General features: G+C 37.4%; 1 protein-coding gene across 9 annotated transcripts in view; it reads right to left on the bottom strand.

The window, feature by feature from the left end:
- LOC150075069 (paired amphipathic helix protein Sin3a-like) overlaps window positions 1–20642 on the bottom strand; it is a 718000-nt gene that overhangs the window by 329391 nt on the left and 367967 nt on the right. For all 9 annotated transcript variants that reach the window (XM_090389145.1, XM_090389146.1, XM_090389142.1 and 6 more), the window contains one exon: window positions 9663–9824. In XM_090389145.1, the coding sequence (XP_090245271.1) occupies window positions 9663–9824 (162 nt within the window). The remainder of the gene's footprint in view (window positions 1–9662; window positions 9825–20642) is intronic.

Raw genomic sequence — 20642 nt, 5'->3', positions numbered from 1 at the left:
CAAAGGTCGGTGAAAGGTTGATGTTAGAGGTGAGTGCGGTGTCCAATGACTCGTACAGGCGAACTGGCACAGCACGTTGAAGAGTTGACTACCAAATACAACTTGGGCCAACCCAGAACAATATCTGACATGACCATGTGTCGCATGCACACACGTATGGGCTATACCAGCAGACAACCACTATGGCATCCTCTCCCAACCAAGGTTCATCGGCATAAAAGACTCGCCCAGTGGAAGAGCATGCAAATTGGACGTTAGAGGACTGGAAGAACGTGTGCTGGTCGGATGAGTCACGTTATTTACTCAACACCGTGGATGGTCGTGTACATGGTATCAAAAGTGCAGACTGGTGGTGGCGGTTGTATGGTGTGGGCAATGTTTCACTGGCAGGAACTTCGACCCCTGTTGCATGTGAAACAACATATCAGTGGTCTCCGCTATCGTTAACTGCCTGCTGACTGAGTACATCCCAATATATTACACTTTTTCCCAAATGGCAATGACATCTTCCAAGATGACAATGCACTGAGCCATCGGGTACTTGTAGTGCAGGAATCGTTTAAGGAACACAGTTCTGACTTCCAGCATATTGATTGGCTCCAAACTTCCCCGATATCTATCCAAAAGAGCACTTGTAGTACACTATGGTAAGGCATATCACACGTCTGGATACACCAATCACCTCCATACCTGCATTGCTGACCGCATTACACACAGCTTGGTTGTCCCATATCTCCCGAACGCTTCCAACATCTTGTCGAATCAATTCCACAGAAAGCTGCTATACTGAGGGCAAAAGGAGGACCTACGAAGTATTAGGTAGGTGGTCATAATTTCAGTGTTCACTCAGTGCATATTATAATTAAAAAGAGCAAATGTTCATTCTCACAGTTATCAACTAATAAGGAATTGTATAACACTATATAATAAGGAATTTACTTGTACTTCTTTGAATGCACAGCACCATTTACCAACTAGATCAGTTAAATTCCATATATTCTATCACTAGAAGTGTGCGAACCCCAACAGTTGGAAAAATCACCATCATTAAATTACCAACCAGATAAATCAATGATTTATACAGAAAGTTAACGAAAATACATCTGCTAACAGAAAATGAGTAATTATAACTCAAGTAGCAGACCTTGTTTCATTAAAAACACATACTGTATTTTCTGGTGTACAAGATGCATTTTTTTAACCCATAATTAGTCCTAAAATCAAGATGTGTCTTATACTGTCAGAGCACTCAGAGCATGTTATTTTTAATTTCACAGTTTTCATTAACACTATTAACAAGCATAAGGCGAGGGATCGTGATCATCATCATCATCAGCCATTTTCAATCCACTGCAGGATGAAGGCCTCTCCAGCAACTTTCCAGTTCCTTCTGTTTTGAGCACTGGCCATCCATTTACTACCCACAAACTCATGAATTTCATCTATCCATTTCCGCCTTTGTCTTCCAGGTTTTCTTCTAGCTCCTCTTGGATACCATTCTGTTATTTTCTTAGTCCATCTGTCATCATGTCTTCGAGCTATGTGTCCTACCCAAGACCATTTTAGTTCTTTAGTTTTGGTAAGAATGTTACTTGAGTTTGCTGCCTAATCCATGTGTTTCTCTTCTTATCTAACAGTCTGATTCCCAATATGATTCATTCCATTCTTCGCTGTGTGGTTCTCAGCTTCTCTTCCATTCTTTTGGTGAGTGCCCAAGTTTCACTTCCGTAAGTCATGGCGGGGAGTATACATTGGTTCATTATTTTACGTTTCAGACAAGCTGGGATACTGCTCTTCAGTATGTGACTATATTTCCTGAATGCTATCCATTCAAAATTTATTCTTCTCTTGACTTCCAGCCATTTATCATTATTACAGCTAATAACTTGTCCCAGATAAGTATATGACTCCACCTTTTCAATCACTGTTCCTTCAATTTCCCTTTCTGTGGCATACTTGTTCATTATTACTTTTGTTTTAGCCATATTCATCTTTAGTCCAAAATCCTTACTAGCTGTGCATAACTGATTAAGATTTTCCTCTAATTCTTTGGGATCGTGGCTTGTAACCACAATGTCATCTGCAAATCGTAAATGGTTTAGGTACTCTCCGTTCACATTGACTCCTTTCTGCGACCAGTCTAATCTTCTGAAAGCTTCCTCAAGGGCAGCAGTAAACAGCTTCAGAGATATTGTGTCTCCTTGTCGAACTCCTTTCTCGATTTTAAATTTCCTACTGTCTTTGTCTAGTCTAATAAAGGAGGTAGCACTCTCATATATTTTCTTCAAAATCATAATATATGGAGTATCTATGCCTTGTCTTTCCAGTGCCCGAAACAGTGCCTTATGCTGTATGGAGTCAAATGCCTTTTCATAATCCACAAATGCCAGGCATAATGGTGTTTTATATTCATTTGCTTTCTCCATTAGCTGTGATATTACATGAAGGTGATCCATAGTTGAGAATCCTGTCCTAAAGCCAGCTTGCTCTTTCGGTTGATTCTCATCAAGTATTCTTTCTAATCTGTTAGTAATGACAATTGTGAACAACTTGTAGATGTGGGATAACAAGCTAATTGGTCTATAATTTCCAATTTCTGATTTATCTCCTTTCTTATGCAGCAAAACTATGATTGCATTATTGCACTGCTTAGGCGTCACACCTTTTCTAATGCACTTTGTGAAGAGCCTTGCCAGTTTTTGTGTTATGTCTCTTCCTCCCAATTTTAACAACTCTACAGTAACTTCATCTTCCCCCGGGGCTTTCTGATTCTTCATTTTCTTCAATGCATGTTCTACCTCATCAGGAAGAATATTGGGTATGTCGTATGTGTTGCTACTTTGCAATCCATCTTCCCCAGTGCTGGCATCATTCCCCTGCTCCTTGTATAATTCTCTATAGTAGTCTTCTGCTATTTGAATTATGCCTTCTCTGCTGTTTATAAGTACACCATCGCTATTTTTCAGTATCATTTGTCATTCTGTATTACTGCTCATGGTTGCTAATTTAAATCCCTTGTTTTCCCTTAATGCTTTTTCTACTTTTCTTGTGTTAAATCTTATGTCCTCTCTGAGTCTCTTTCTAATGGCTTTGCATAACTCAGTATACAGTCTGTCCTCGTATAGCACGATAGTTGTGTTCCTAGAAACCCTTGTGCAATGCAAAATCGTGCAATATAAACAACAGGCCCTATGGGAAAAGTGGGGTTAGGTGCCGACCACCCAAGATTGAACACACATTTGGAACCAAAACATTACCAAACACAATAAATAATCGGGTAATTTTAATTGTTATAAAATACTTACGTATTTTATAACGATTAAAATACGTAATAAAAAATAATATATTTTTTTATTATAATATAATAAATAATAAAAAATATTTTTTTATTATTTATTATACAGTAATACCCCGACTTACGCTACCCCGACTTACGCGAACTCGGAGTTACGCGGTTCTTGATTTTTTCGTTTGGCAACGCTGCCGCCCACTATCTTCAAGGTCGTTTTTCATATGTTATCGATATACGGTGCAACGGCGGAGATTGAGAGCGAAAGATGAACAAAATTCAACTTTGCTGCTTTTATGTTTTTTATATCAGTGAAGGGGAAACACATTTCACCATAATAACGTAAAAACCAACACAATTCCAGCTATCGGTATAATCGCAAATGCAATAGATCGAGTTTACTACCAGTTTATAACAGATTTCACTAGCAGAAACGCAACTGGATTTTTATTGTTTTATGGTAGTAACCCCTAGAAATGTGAGGTGTTAATAGTGTATCTCTGCCTTTATGGTGTTGTTTATTCAGTTGCTACATGCGCGCAGCTTTGTTTATGCGTATCAAGCGTGCCTCCTCGTTTTGTAATTGTGCTTTATTCCCTAAAAATGAGTAAAATACTTAATTAAAAGGTGTGAAAAGGAAACGTCCTGGTGAAGACACTGCAGATTCAGAGAGAAAAAGAAAAGCAATTATCGATAAACAGAGGCGGACTGGATCAAAAATTCTTACCCGGAAAAATTTATAGTGGCCTCACACTATGGTTTATGGCCAAAATCACACTGGCCCACCGGGGTTTCCCCGGTAAGGCTTATGGCCAGTCCGCCTCTGTCGATAGAGAAAAAATATGAAATTGTGAAACGCTTTGAGCGAAATGAAAGACCATATGATATTGCACGTGCTACAGGCCTAAATGAAGCAACGGCGAAAAGCACATGACAATTGCAAACTTGACAGGTTGAAAATTGAAAAGGGCTCAATTGTAAAGGGCTTAAAAATTTTAGAAAACATAGACTCCAACGAAGAACGCGTTATAGCTACAAAGCAAGGAATAAAAAAATTATTAGCTTGCTACGAAGAAATTCTGCGTGAAAAAAAGAACGCGCTGTGTCGTCAGACGAATTTGTTAGATTTTATGAAGCCATCGACATCGAAATAACTTTTTAAACGAAGTCATTTGTTTTTTTAATACATATTTTGTATTAATATGTATAAAGAACTGCAATTTTATTAATATTTTTCTTCTAAACTAGTGTTTTTGTTAGTCCTTGGTCCCAATTAAGCAAAATTTATATGTATTTATATGCAAAGTTGTACCCCGACTTACGCGAATTCGACTTACGCGATTTTTGTCGGACCCACCTATCGCGTAACTTCGGGGTATTACTGTATTATAATAAAGTATTTTTAGTATTTTTTAATACTAAAAAATTTATTATATTAAATAAAATAGTCGTAATAAAATTATAATACGTAAGTCGTAATAAATGCTTACGTATTTTATTACGACTATTACGTAATAAAATATTGCTAATGCTTTTGCTTCTATTGTAAGCAAACTCTTTTTTTGTTTGATTTTCTATCCAAACAGATAGAAAATCGAAAAACATATAGAAAAGACAGCCGTTCCATCTCTTCCAATTCTTGTGTCTTAATCTAACGGATTTTAATTATACTTTGAGTTGTTCTAGCTATGAAAGTTGTTTTTATTTTCTCCGCATTCTTTGTAATTCTCGGCGTTGCCTCATTTAGGTCTGTAGCACGTGCAATACCACATGGTCTTTCATTTCGCTCAAAGCGTTTCACAATTTCATATTTTTTCTCTATCGACAGAGGCGGACTGGCCATAAGCCTTACCCGGAAAATCCCGGTGGGCCGTAGGCTGGTGTGATTTTGGCCATAAACCATAGTATGAAGCCACTATAAATTTTCCCGGGTAAGAATTTTTGACTCAGTCCGCCTCTGTTTATCGATATTGTTTTCTTTTTCTCTCTGAATCTGCAGTGTCTTCGCCAGGACGCTTCCTTTTCACACCTTTTAGTATTTTACTCATTTTTAAAGCACAATTACGAGGAGGCACGCTTAATACACATAAACAAAGCTGCACGCGTGTAGCAACTGAATAAACAACACCGTAAAGGCCGAGATACACTATTAACACCTCACATTTTACTAAAGCACATTTCTAGGGGTTACTACCATAAAACAATAAAAACAATTTCCAGTTGTGTTTCTGCTACTGGAATCTGTTATAAACTGGTCGTAAACTCGATCTAACTGCAATTGCAAATTATCGATAGCTGGAATTGTGTGGGTTTTTACGTTATTATGGTGAAATGTGTTTCCCCTTCACTGATATAAAACACATAAATACATTTTCAGAATCTTCTTCATTCCTATCGTGTTGCGTTCGGTTGGGGTGATTCCGCGTTCGACTGCCATTTCTTGTAAACACAAAGGCGAATCGTGCATATGCGAATTCGGTTCGTGTTATATAAGATAACGTTCCCCTATTTATAAATTGTGTATGATCGAATTCATGTAATGTAAACACGTGTTATACGAGGACCGACTGTACTCAATTTTATCCCTGTCAGTGTTTTTCTTGCTTTTCATTTGCCATCTTCAGTTCATCATGACAAGTGTTTCTTGACTAATTTTTTCTTCTTTGGATTTCTTTTTCCCTATAGGTTTCTTGGGCTTTATGACTTTCAAAAAGTTGTAATATTCCTCGTCGATATCTTGGTCCTCAGCAGTCTGCAGAAGCTCATACTTGTTCTTAAGTTCCAGTACATATTGATTTTTATCCTCTTCTGTTATCTCAAAGACCTTTGTATTATTTACTCGAGTCAGTTTTTTCCTTTCTTTTCTTACCTCTATATCAAGTGTGCATCTTACCATTCTGTGATCACTTCCAACATTTACCTTATTCAGGACGGTAACATCATTCACAAGATATTTTCTGTTAGTGGGGATGAAGTCAATTTCATTAGTAGTTAATCCATTTGGACTCTTCCATGTCCACTTTCTGTTCACCCTTTTCTTGAAAAAAAGTGTTCATTACTGACAGTCTTTGAGATTCTGCAAATTCCACAAGTCTTTCACCTCTTTCATTTCTTTCACCAATTCCAAAATTTCCTATAGTTCCCCTGTCTGCGCTGTTTTGTCTTTTTCCAACCTTAGCATTAAAGTCTCCCATAATAATAGTGTAGTGGGTTTTTTGCTCATCTAGAAGACTCTCAATTTCGGTGTACATTTCTTCAACCTTTTCATCATCATGGCTCGATGTTGGTGCATAAATCATTATAATCTTTAGCTTGTATCTCTTAGGCGAGGGATATGGACCATTAAATGTGACATAAGAAGGTTACGTATCTTCTGTACATGTTACCATAGTGTGAAATAATTACGTTGCTATTTACGTGTTTTGATTTTTGTTCTGTTAACAAAGTCAATATATCATAAGTAGCAATTGTTATATTTATGGCGTTTTGTGTTCTAACTTTCTTTCGAAGAAAGTGGAAGGAAACATTATTTTATTCAGAGATAATGGCCAAGTTATATAAGAACAAGAGGATTTCTTATAAGAAATAATAATAACGTATATATCCAGTAAAATATAACTTTAATTAAATAGTTTGGAGATTTCAAGGCTGAACATGTCTCTTTGTCAACAAATTCTAACAATGGAAACTTTAGAGATAAAATTATTTTAACAGACACAGAGTTGTGCATGCAGTGAGGCGTGCGAGGGCACAAGGTACGCAATTCAACCATTAGATTGGTGTTCATTGTTGCTGCATGGACATGCGCAGTTTTGCCTCCAGCACTTATCTAGACTTAAAACAGTTGTCTCCAAGGTGGGGTGTAGTCTCATCCCTTTGCAGCGGTTCATGGCTCTCAAGTTTAATATGGACAAATGCAAAATAATGTATATGGCAAGCAGCAACCCAAGGGAAATGTACCAAATATGTGGTACTGCACTCAGGGAGGTGGAGAATAAAAAAATACCTGGGGGTAATTGTGCAGTTGGATATGAAGTTCTCAGAGCAGTGCAGACATTCTGCCACAGCAAGTCATGGAGTTGTCAACGATATATAGGAATTATACTAGCAGAGACAAGGGGGTGATTATACCTTTGTATAAGACAATAGTCAGGCCATACCTGGAGTAATTGATTGGTGGAACAGACTTCCATCTGTTGTGTGGAAGTTGATAGCTTAAATAAATTTAAGGCTGTACTAGAAAAACATTTGTAGTGACCAGATGGGTGAAATGGAAAGGTTTTTTTTTTTTTTTTTTGGCTGAGGCTCTATAAACTTGCTTTCTTGCATCATATGCCTCAAATAATGCTAAGTTAAGCATTAAGAAAAAAATAAATAACTAAAAATTCAGAATAAAAAACAAGTTCGGGCACCTGTCAGATGCAACAAAGGTAGAAGGCATGCAGAAAATTAGATCTGAAATGCAGAAAAATTGAGGGAAAATAGCATGACACTGCTGATATGACATTACTCAGAGGTAGTTTTTTCTGAATAAAAAGTTCTGGATGATTGGTAAAGGCATTAATTGCACAAATTCATAAAAATGAAAATTATTGTTATTATTATTAGCTACATGGTGCAAAGGAAGCCTGGGCTTGCTGCACCAGCCAAAAAAAAAACAAAAAAAAAAAAAAAATTTTCCTAAGTTACCCTGAGAGAGAGAGAGAGAGAGGGCTAAAATATTGAATGTAACCTTGTGAAATCACAGTAAAGTTTTAAGCCAAAGGGTATACTGCAGGTTTTCATGAAGGAAAATTACAGGAAAATCATGGAACCATAAAAACAAACGGTATTAATGAATTGTCGATATTTAAAAAAACACAAGAACAAAATAACAAGAATGCTTCTCTTTCAAATTTTAGCAAAGCTAAAAAGGATCTTTCTTTTGTGGTGAATAAGAAGCTTGTATATAAGTAAACAAATATGTGTGAAGAATTATGAAAGTATCAGTAAATAGTTTTAAGGTAATGTGAGAGGCAATGCAGCACCTACAGCAGTTCTGTTTATAATTTTAATGGAATGTTAAAAAAATATTATAATTTACTGAAAAAGTTCAGTATGATATAAAAAATCTGGACTGTTATTATACGTGGATAATAATTGTGTCGTTAAATAGAACACAATCACTTAATGAATTAGATAAAGACCGCAGAGAATTTGGCATGAAAATTAGTTACACAAAAATAAAACCTATGAAAGCTGGAAGAAACAAGAAAAAATTTGTTTAGAGACTAAACAAACAAAAATTGGAAGGTTAGTTAATTTTTATATCTGCGAAGTCTACAATGAAAATAATACATGGAGGGGTTCTTAAAAAATTGAATGAGTTTTACCAGAGAAAACCAGCACAATAAATAAAACAAGAGGCATAAGAAGGCAATAAAGAAATGTGTTTTCAGAAAAATACGTGAATGCACCACTAACAATGGAACCAGTGGCAAGACAACATAACAAATGAGAAAAGAAGAAAAAAAATCTTGGAGTAGCAATTATCTAATCAAAGGAAAGCGATTAAAATCAAGAACAGCAAGGAACATGGAAAGGATGAACAATATATGATTAGTTAAACTGATATTAAAAGAAGAAATGAATGCTAATAAAACTAAATGCAGATCAAGTGAAAAGTAGATCAATATTGTCCGACAAGCATTAGGGAGGAAATAAGGCTAAAAAAAAAAAAAAAAAAAGTAACAGAGACCATAAAAGAAAGTAGTGACTGGAAGACTGGAGGTAAGGATTGACATAAACTACAGGCGCAATATGGCCTAAGTAGCCCTTGTGCCAGAAAACACCACAACAACAACAAAAACTATAATACTGACCTAGATATCCACTCGTTACAAAATATTTCTGATGGTGATATTATAGGTAGGAAGGAAGTAATGTGAGCTGCACATTTTGTGACCATGCTGTCGATCTCTCATTATGCTTATCTGCACCACATACATTTTACCCTGCCACTACAGACTCATAACCAGGTGGGCAGGAGCAGCAGTGCATAGCACAGGCTTCTTGATTAGACCGGGTATCGAGCCCGTGCCCACCAAATACGGAGGATGTGGGAAGGTCAGGGAATGACGGCCGCATATCCCCGGAGCAATATGGCTTTAGTTGCTAATGTTCCTAAAAACCAAATAACAAACAAACTACAGACTCCTTATTCTATTCTATTCTTCTATTCAATTTCAATTTGTTTCTCACTTTCTTTTGCTTTTTATCATCATCATGCTAAGGAAATTAAAAAATATATATCTTTTCTAGTGTTTCTTCTTTCAACATTAATTTCACTGAGGATGTTTATTTTAAGAGAGGTAATTATAAAAAATATACCAACTTTGCTAGGCTGTGTCTGTACAGGAGCTGGAGCAGGTGGAGGTCGTTTAACAGGAGGTGCTTGTTTAGTTTGATTGTTGGCTGGTGATGTAACTGGTTTTGGAACAACAGTCTTTTTAACAACTGAGGTATGATCATTATTTACTGCTTTGGCAGGCTGGAGCTAGAAGAAATAATGAAACATTAGAATGAATGAAATATAACACATTATATGAATGCATAATTTTCCACTATTGCAAAAAAATCAACAACAGAGAGATATATATCACTAAACTTGCAATTGCTAATATTTTTAAAGCACTTTCTCAAACAGACAAGTAATGTTGTAAACCAGTAGCTGAATAAAAGTAGACTGCCGGCAGTTACAGTTATATAAACAATACAGGGATCCATAAAAATCAAACTAACAACCAAATACCAGAACTATTTCATCCAAAAAATATCTGTTTTGCATCAGTGAAATTAAATCAGTAGAACCTCAAATTCTGTAATTCAAATATTCAGAAGTTTCAAAATTCTGGAACTTGTCAACCATACAAGAATAAATGGGGGGGAAATAAGCTAGATCAGTGTTTCTCAACCTTTTTTGTTCGCATACCCCAAAGAACCACGTTATTATTATTATTATTATTATTAGCCATATTGTGCAAGGAAGCCTGAGGCTTATGCTGCACCAGCCAAAAAAAATTTTTTAGTTACCCTGTATGTGTGTGTGTGTGTGTGTGTGTGTGTGTGTGTGTGTGTGTGTGTGTGTGTGTGTGTGTGTGTGTGAGAGAGAGAGAGAGAGAGAGAGAGAGAGAGAGAGAAGTAGAAGGAAATCACCAAGAAAGAGAAGAATGATGATATCCAGCTGAGGACCCTGGGTGTGCCAAGCCCATACTCACCAGATGTGAGCCCCTGACGTTCTTATCTTTGTACCCCCATATATGTATGCCTACTACAAGTAAACCTCTACACTTGAATTCTAAGTGCTTCATCATCATCATCAGCCATTTTCAATCCACTGCAGGATGAAGGCCTCTCCAGCAACTTTCCAGTTCCTTCTGTTTTGAGTACTGGCCATCCATTTACTACTCAAAAACTCATGAATTTCATCTATCCATCTCCGCCTTTGTCTTCCAGGTTTTCTTCTAGCTCCTTTTGGGTACCATTCTGCTATTTTCTAAGTCCATCTGTCATCATGTTTTCGAGCTATGTGTCCTGCCCAAGACCATTTTAGTTCTTTAGTTTTGATAAGAATGTCCTTTACTTGAGTTTGCTGCCTAATCCATGTGTTTCTCTTCTTATCTAACAGTCTGATTCCCAATATAATTCGTTCTATTCTTCGCTGTGTAGTTCTTAGCTTCTCTTCCATTCTTTTGGTGAGTGCCCAAGTTTCACTTTCATAAGTGCCCAAGTCTGATTCCCAATATAATTCGTTCCATTCTTCGCTGTGTAGTTCTTAGCTTCTCTTCCATTCTTTTGGTGAGTGCTAAAGTTTCACTTCCTCTAAGTGCTTACAGTGAGTTAACTTTTTTGGTACTTATGTAAGAAAACAGATGATAAGATCCCTTTTATGCATGTTTTGTGGTGCGGGGCAATTTGTCGAAATACAGACATTTATTCTCATTATAATATCACTTCTACAAAAAAAGTGTTTAAGAGAAATACAAATGTTTATTCTCATTATAAAGAACAAATATTAAAAACTCAGTGATATTGTTGAGCTTATTTTGTTGAATCCAGCAGTTCAATTCATGGCTCAACAATATCACTGAGTTTTTAACAAATATTAAAAACTCAGTGATATTGTTGAGCTTGTTTTGTTGAATCCAGCAGTTCAATTCGTGGCCGAGTAGAAGTTAGGACAAGAATGATCGCTGACTCTGGATTCAAACAGTTTCTGTCCTTAATTTTTATTGACGTTAAGGCAGAGAAAGAGAAGCCTTGTTCACACAAATACGTTGAGGAAAATACGAGAAGCTTTTAAAGAGCCCCATCGCTAATTTCTTTGAACTGTTTTCGAGTTTTGGACCAAAAATCGTCAGGCTTTCAAAAATTGTTTTCAATGAGTTATCCACTGCAATTTTTAATAAACTCACTTTTAAATTGACTGGTATGTCAGCAGTTATGGCACTGGCTGTGACGAAAGGATTTAAAACCCAATTGTTTATTTATTTATTTATTATTATTATTATTATTATTTTATTTATTTATTTATTTTTTTTTTTTTTTTTCGTTCTTGAAATGCGAAATATATTGTGTGAAGGCTTCATTGAGATGCATCAAGTGACATTTAATTGTTTTCGTCACACTAATATTTACGAGAATTGCAATATGAACAGTGAATTCGTTATGATTCGGAAAAGCTGCGATATTTTCATCCTTGATATATTTTGCCCACAACAATAATTTATTATAGAAACCTTTTATTTTACTATGCATCTTGAAAATATTACTGTCGAATCCTTGAAGTTGGAGATTAAGTTCGTTTATCTTGCTGAAATTATCTGCAAGGTAACTGAGTTGCAAAAGTCAATGAATGGTTTCGAAGTTGCATACATAGATTTTATTTTTTTCACTTCCTCCATCGGTTCAAACAGGCAAGTTAAAACACAGCTTCGGGAGAGCCACGTCACCTCAGTATGCAACAATAGGTGAGTGTGTATGAGCTGAACCCATCTCTTTGCACATTGCGTTAAAAAGCCATGAATTTTGTGCTCGAGACTTGATCAAATTCACTACCTTAATAGCAATAAATGATTGAAGAAAGCAAGCTTATATCGCATCATCCAAAAAAGGAAAGGAGAAAAAAAAAATTCCATTTCACCTATCCACCTCCTCCAATACTTTGTCTAGTTCTCCCTTGAATTAATTCAAACTAACCACTTCCACAAAAACAGATGAAGATTGTTCCAAAATCAAACACCATTAGGCCGAAGGCTAACTTCCACATCAATTCTGCAACCACCATTCCTGAATTTATGCCCTTTCATGGGCATAGTCTGCAAAAGATGAAGAATCCCACCAGTACTGAGTTTGTTCAAGCTACTCAAAGCCTTGATCACCTTGCAGGTGCCTAGTCTCCAGTTGCTGCAGTTTACAGAACTCAATGCCTCTACACCCTTCCTAAAATAAAGCTTCCAGACCTGTATGCAATTCCAAGATGTGGACTGACCATTCCGTTATACAATGGGATAATGCCTCCATATATCTGCCAGCAAAATTCCTGAATATTATTGACAAAATTACATGAGCTGTCCTGGAAGCATGTCTGCACTGCTCAAAGAACTTCATGTCAGATTACACAATTATCCCCTGGCCCTTTTATTTTCCACTACCTGAGTGCACTACCACACAGTTAATATGCTATTCTGGTATTACTGCGACCCATATGCAATATCAACAGTTGCCATTTCTCAGCCATTCTGCTAACTTTCCTAGATGTTGTGTCAGCAGCATACCATCAATACTATCATTAACAACCCTTCCAAACTTAGACGTGTCACACTAGGGTGGATCTAAGGGTGACACGAGTAATTACAGACCAGTTAGTTTAACTTCTGTTCCAGGGGAAAATAATGGAGTCACTTCTTAAAGATGCACTGCAGGATCATCTAGACAAGACTGCAGTAATAATTCAGACACAGCATGGGTTTGTTAAGGGAAAGTCTTGTCTCACAAATTTGATTGGATGCTATGATGTGGTTACAAAGGAACACAAAGGATGCAAAAAATAATTTTGATATCATATACTTGGATTTCAGGATAGCTTTTGACACTGTTGCGAATGGAAGAAAAATTGGAGCAGTGTGGTATTAAGGGTAAGTTGCTACAAGGGATAAAAGGGTGGTTGAGTGGGAGAAGACAGAGGGTGGTAATCAATCAATGCTGCCCTTCGTGAACTAATGTTAATGATGGAGTCCCCCAGAGTTTGGTGTTGGGACCACTTTTTGATATTGATGAAGGTATCATGCTTAATGAAGAAGTTTGGAGATGATACAAAGGTAAACCAGTTAATACATTAAATGAAACTAAATTTATGACATGATATTATGATTTAAAATGGTTAACATACACAGGTTTCTTAAAAACAATCCAGTATTCAAATTCCATAATCTACTCACTGCCAAAAGGAAAAGCAAAGCGAAGTCGATGCACATCAACCCACAACAAACTAAACCACCCAGCAATAACGGACAGGAAATTGAAAACAATTGTCTAATTTACTAAAATCTTTTAGACTAAACTTCTTAATAAGGGACAAAGTTATTTCGGCATGGTCCGTGCTCACAAGAAGTAAAGTGACACTTAACAATCTCCACTCTCTTTTTTATACTAATAATAAAATTCAATTTAGTGTACCATGACAAAATTATTTTTATTAACCAATATAAATAATGTTATTTACACATGTGCATCCACAAAGGTCCAAGAGTACGAAAAATTATCCATTTATGGACAAAATCAATGGAACAGTTCGGTCAAATACAAGCAGCTGCTCTTGACATCTCAAAGGCTTTAGATCATGTTTGGCATAAAGATCTAAACAAGCTTCCAGATTATGGTTTGCCAACTGATTTTTGTAATTGATTATCCAGTTTTTTCTCTGACCACTCACTGAGGATGATGGTAGATGGCTCTTTGTCTTCTAACGTCTCCACTAATACTGGTGGTGCCTGCGTAGCCAGGTGGGCAGGAGCAGCAGTGCATAGCACATGCTTCTTTATTAGACAGGGGTTCGAGCCTGTGACCACTAAATACGAAGGATGCGGAAGGTCACGGAATGACCACCACATATCCCCGGAACAATATAGCCTTAGTTGCTAATGTTCCTAAAAACCAAATAACAAACAACTAATACTGGTGTCCCCCAAGATTCAGTCCTTCCCCCCCACTCTTTTCCTCTTGTATATTAATGACCTTCTTCCATTGACTGAAACTACTATCCATAGTTTTGCTGATGACAGCACGTTGCATTCCACTTTCAAGTTTGACAAACAAACCTTGCCCTACTCAATCAGCTTAAACTTTTTTTGAATATCTGCTACTTATTCCTTAAATGCCGATTTCCAGGTAATTCTCCAGTGGGGCAAAGACAACTTAATTGATTTCAATCCTTCTAAAACTCAGTCCTGTCTTATATCTCGCAAAAACGACTCTTCTGCTCCTATGCTTATTTTTGATGACACTTTGATTTCTAGGCAATATGATATATCTCTTTTGGAGATTACCCTGACTTCTAATCTCTCTTGGCACAAGCACATTACAAATATTCCTTCCACTACATCCAAAAAACTTGGTTTTCTCTTTCGCTCTTTGTGTTAGTTTTCTTCCAAACAGCTGTTCACTGTGTACAAATTCAAATCCATCCTACCGTGAAATATTTATCCTACATCTGGGGCGGTGTCGTCAAAACCTCTCTCAGGCTTCTAGATTCCATTCAGAAGAATGGCAGTTAGGTTAATTAATGACTCTTGTCTAAAAGGGCCTCTCCACTCGCTGTCTCATAGATGTACTGTTTCTGCTGCATGCTTTTTCAAGAGATACTTCAATGGGCTCTGTTCTTCTGAATTAGTTTCTATAATTTCTGCTCTCTCTTTGAAAAAAAAGTCCGAATAAGTGCCCCCACCAGCTAACATCCATTTACTGTCCAACTTCAAACTCACAGAACCAGCTTTTCATCTTCCTCGTTTATTCATTCAACTGCCGTTTTCTGGAACAACCCTCCTTCATGTGACTTTCCTGAAAATTACAGTCTACAGAAGTTCAAGTCTAATGTCAACAAATATCTTCTTTCATCTTCTCAACCTCCAACTCATTCATGTTACTTAGTACTATAGGTTCTAATACCTCTCGTGTTTGGGGTTTTCATAAATAAATAAATAAAAATATAACATAAGCTTGACAGAGTAATATATATAACGTAAACTTGCTGCATAACTGGTGAAAAGAGCACTGTTATTACTGAATTTATGAATATGTTAGCTTAATGTATGGTCAAATTAAAATTCAATTTAAATGGAAATCATGCCTCAGATTAGAGCAGCAGGGCAACGGACTCAAAGTAACAAGTTTATGTTATAGGTATTACTCTATTGAGTTTATGTTATATACATGCTACATGAGGTGGGCTATTCTCCTCTGAATCATGGCAAAATGAAATATGCTGATTGTGCGATATTTGCAAACCCTTTGGGAACAGAATACATAATACAGCCAAGAGGAATGTCATTGTGCATTCAGTGCAGAGTGTGAAATTAATAGGCTCCAATTCAGTGTTTTTATGGGGGTTTACTAGAACTTAAAGGTAGGAGTGGATGTCACTGAAGGAATTAAAATGATGGGCCCATCAAGCTCTCAGCTACTCAACTCAGTGCCACAGCCCACACTTGTGCATCAGGTAAAACAACAGCAATCCCCAAGGCAGAATGCGCTGGTCCCATAGGAGGAAATTATTGTGCAAGAAGGATACGTGGAAAAGGAGCAGGGGTAAGTCTGCTGGGGGAAGGAGTATAAAACATTATAGAGAAAATATCATCTTTTAAGAGCACAAAAGTTGATATTGTGTTAGACATTGGCATTAATGACAATGAGAGTAGGAGATGTGAGGACTTATTTAACAACTACTGGGCAATATTGAGAAAAAGTCTCGAGTTAGGGTTAAATTTGAAAGTGTCTGCAGTTCTCTCCGGACACGATAAGAAGTAGTACATGATGAGAACTTTGTTGATCATTGTCCTCTGGAGAAATTGCAAACAGCTCGTGGGGTAGAATTTTTCGCAGCATAGTCCTTGTTAACAGGAGAGATAGCTTCTATGAGGATGCAATACAGAAGAAGATTACCAATCAAGCAGAGCTGGTAGTGATTCTTGCATTGCTTTCTACTGGAATGTGTAGCAGTCTAGAAAGAAAGGTGTTGGGGAATTCAAAGCCTTCTGGGAGTCATCATGAAACAAATAAATACAATGCCTGTGTTAGGGTAAATAAGAAAAAGAGCAATGTGTAGTATACTTGCATGTACACCAGTGAGAGCACAGTAAATAAATTTTATGAATTTGAAGTGCTGGTGAAGACATCAAATGTGCACACTGTTGGGATATCAGAGATGTAGTGTTACACAGATATATGTGATGCTGAATTCAAATATGGGGAGTACAGTATATACAGGAAGGACAGACAGGACAAGACAGGTGGAGGTGTTAAACTTTCAGTTAAAAACACATATTAAATCTAAGGCAGCATATCCAGTAGACATGGGTGGCAAGTGCAATGCTGAGTCAGTTTGGTCTAACATAAGGTTTGGTAGAGCAAAAATGAGAGTAAGAGTGTGTTGTTGGCCTAATGAGTCTGATGAGTATGTTAAACAACTGCACAGAGAAAGAGGGTGAGCCAGTAAAGGTGACATGAGTAAATAAAACCTCTTAGCATGGCTTCTGTTCCAGGGAAAATAATGGAGTCACTGATTAAAGAAGGAATGCAGGACCATCTAGACAGGAGTGCAGTTATACATCGGTCACAGATGATACCAAGAATGGCAGGAGCATTACACAGTAATGACAGTATGCTACTGCAACAAGATACAGAAAAATTAAGCAGGTGAGCTGAGATATGGCAGTTAAACTTTAACACTGACAAAGGAAAAACACTGCATATGGGTAGTAGTGACTCTTACTATAGGGTAGCAAAAAAATAAAAAGACCAGTGAGTGGTTGTGCAGTAAGAAATGAATTTCTCTGAGTAGTGCAGACAGGCCGCCAGGACAGCTCACTACTTTTGTCAATGATATGCAGGGATTTTTTAGCAGTGATCAGGAAGTGATTAACCCATTCTATAAGGCAGTGTTTCCCCAGGACCTCTCGAATGAGCGCCCTGCCCAGTGAATTTAACTGACCGCCCGGGTAAAATTTAAGCAATTCCATATGGCAATTTAAGCAATTCCGTGGTACCAAAAGGTACAGCTCACTGTTCGCGATTAATTCGAAAATACTATGCAATTGAGTTCAATGCGACAGGAGCATATAATGTTAAATTAGGAATTAATTTTTTCTCTGGATCACTTTTTTTTTTTTTTTTTATTAGTTGTTGGCACATCGGCTTCTGTGGCCATAATGCACCTCCTAAAGTTTTTGCATTTTACACTGATCCAAAATCCGAGGCAGGATTCGAACCCGCGACCTTTGGTTTACCAGGCAGGCACTTTACCCACCTGGCTAGCTCCGTCAGCTCTGGATCATTTAAGTCTCATTTATAAATACCAGAAATTTTTATAATATTGCGAAGTATTACAAATCCCACCCTGTTAGCAAAATTTTCTGGGGAGAACACCGTACGGCAATTGTCAGGCCATATCCTGAGTACTGCTAGCAGGTCTGGAGGCTTCATTTTAGAATGTACGCTGCAAAGGGTACGGAGAAGGGAAAAAAGTTTGGAACGAAGGTGAGAGGGGAAAATGGGTGCTCTTACCAAGAAAGCTTCAGCTCTGCAAATTGCAGTGCCAGAGACTAGTTACTGCAAGGTGATCTGATTGAGGCCTTTAACGATTTGGAAGGATCGGCCAAGCACAATGCTGATGAAGTTCTTCCTCTTGCTCAGACTTTACACGAATGGGCAAAAATTCACACTGAAGAAGGATGGTTGCAGAATAGATGTGTCGAAGTTTTCTTCAGCTAGCTGCCGTTTGATTGCCACAACAAATTTCCATCTTTTGTTGTGAAAGCAAATAAGTTCAATAATTCAAGGAAGAACTACAGAAACTATTGGAGTTGCTCAGGATAGATGAAATGGGAAGGGTTTTATTTTTATGTTATTTTATTTATTTATTTATTTTTGGCTAATACATGCTGTATAAGCTTGTATTTTGCTTCATTTGCCACTTCTAATACTAATTCTTCAATCTGGATGAAGCCTGTCTCTTCTGGGAATGAATGCCACACCACACCTAAGTTACATTCTGCCCCAAGGCAGAATGCACTGGTCCCACAGGAACTAGTAGTTGTTGGTGACTCTATTGTCAGGGAAACGGGAAACATTCTTTGTAAAAAGGATAGGTGGAACAGGACCAGAGTATGTTTGCCAGGGGCAAAGGTTGATGACGTTGAACGGTTATCATCTTTTAAGGGCACAAAAAGTGATATAGTTGTACACGTTGGCACTAACGATATTAGAAGTAGGAGACCGGCAGAATTACTTAACAAGTATAGGTCACTGTTGAACAAAAGCCGAGAATTAGGGTTGAATTTTAAAGTGTCCGCAATTCTGCCCAGACACGATAGAAGGGAGTATATAATGAGAGCCTTGTCGATCAATTCGGCCCTGGAAAGAATGTGCAAGGCTCAAGGGGTAGAATTTTTTTCAGCCTGGACTGTACTTGTTAACAGGAGAGACTGCCTCTATAGGGATGGGATACACTTAAATAGAAAGGGTGCAAGAATATTTGCTGATGCTATCGAGGCAGTGTTAGATGGGTCAGAAAACTGATAGCTTGGGGGGTTACAAGGACTAATAGTTTAACAGTAGCCGTAGGCAGAGGTGAAGGTGATTCTTGCACAACTTCTATTAGAATAAGTAGCGACCTGGAGCGTGGGGTGTTGGGGGTTTCAGAGACGGATGGCAGTCATCCTGAAATAGGTGGGTATATGGGATGTGTTAGGGTAACTAAGAATAGGAGTAGGAGCATGTATGCTTGCATGTATACCAATGCTAGAAGTATAGTAAATAAATTTGATGAATTTGAAGTGTTAGTCAAGACATCAAAGGTGGATATTTTTGGGATGGCAGAGACGTGGTGTCACACAGATATAAGGAATGCTGAACTGGAATTTGGGAGTACAATATGTAGAGAAAGGATAGACAGGATAGAAAGGGAGGAGGTGTTATGCTGTTAATTAAGAAAAACGTAAAATCAAAAGAAGTGCATCCAGTTGATGCACTGTTGAGTCAGTTTGGTGTGACATAAGCACTGCAAAAGCAAAAATAAGAGTAGGAGTGTGTTATAGGCCTAATGACTCGAATGAGTACAATGAACAATTGTACAGAGAAATAGAGTGGGCTAGTAAATCGGAATGTCTTATAATGGGGGATTTTAACTTCCCAGATATTGACTGGAACTTGTGGGTTGGTCACTCACACATTAGTCAGACTTTTGTGGATTTATTGGATGATTGTTTTCTGCAGCAGCATGTTCGAGAGGCAACCAGAGAAAGTAATACTCTTGATCTGGTTATCAGCAGTGATCATTCGTGTATTAAGAATTTGCAGATAAAGGAACCACTAGGTGGCAGTGATCACAGTGTACTGATGTGGGATTTACTTAAAGATTTAATTACCATCAGGAGTAAAGGAAAGGGTTTTTCCTTCCGTAAAGGTGAGTACAGTGCTCTCCGACAGTTTTTAAATACTGTACAGTGGGATCAACTGACAATGTTACCATCAGTAAATTCTAAGTGGGAAGCATTCAAGGAATTAATCGTGGAAGCTACTAAAAGTTTCATACCTATTAAGAAATATTGTTCAAGGTTTAGGCATAAATGGTTATCTAATGAACTAATGAGACTCGTAATAGAGAAGAAAAATGCATGTGATGCATATAAATTATCAAGCGACTCAGAAGCCTATGGCAGATATAACCTAGTCTGTAATCAGGTGACAAAGGAGGTTAGGCAGGCGAAGGCAGATTACGAGAAATCCTTGGCAAAAGATGTTAAGAAAAACAGCAAGGATTTCTTTACTTATATAAACTCTAAAAGGAAAGGGATGAATCTGATTGGTCCACTTGACATCGATGGTTCGACTGTTGATGATCCTGCTCAGATAGCAAACAAACTGAATGAGTATTTTGCATCTACATTCACACATGAGGAATTATTAATGTTTGAAAATGGCAGAAGGTTATCAAATTGTAGGAGGATTCTTAATGATTTTGGAATAACTGAAAGCAAGCAAAGTGGAGGAGAAATTGTTGGAGTTAAACATAAGAAAAGCACCTGGGGTGGATGGGATC

Source organism: Mastigoproctus giganteus, chromosome 14 (genome assembly GCF_048544385.1).
Source record: "Mastigoproctus giganteus isolate SK-2022 chromosome 14, ASM4854438v1, whole genome shotgun sequence".
Classification (NCBI taxonomy): domain Eukaryota; kingdom Metazoa; phylum Arthropoda; class Arachnida; order Uropygi; family Thelyphonidae; genus Mastigoproctus; species Mastigoproctus giganteus.
This window is presented reverse-complemented; position numbering and strand designations above follow the sequence as displayed.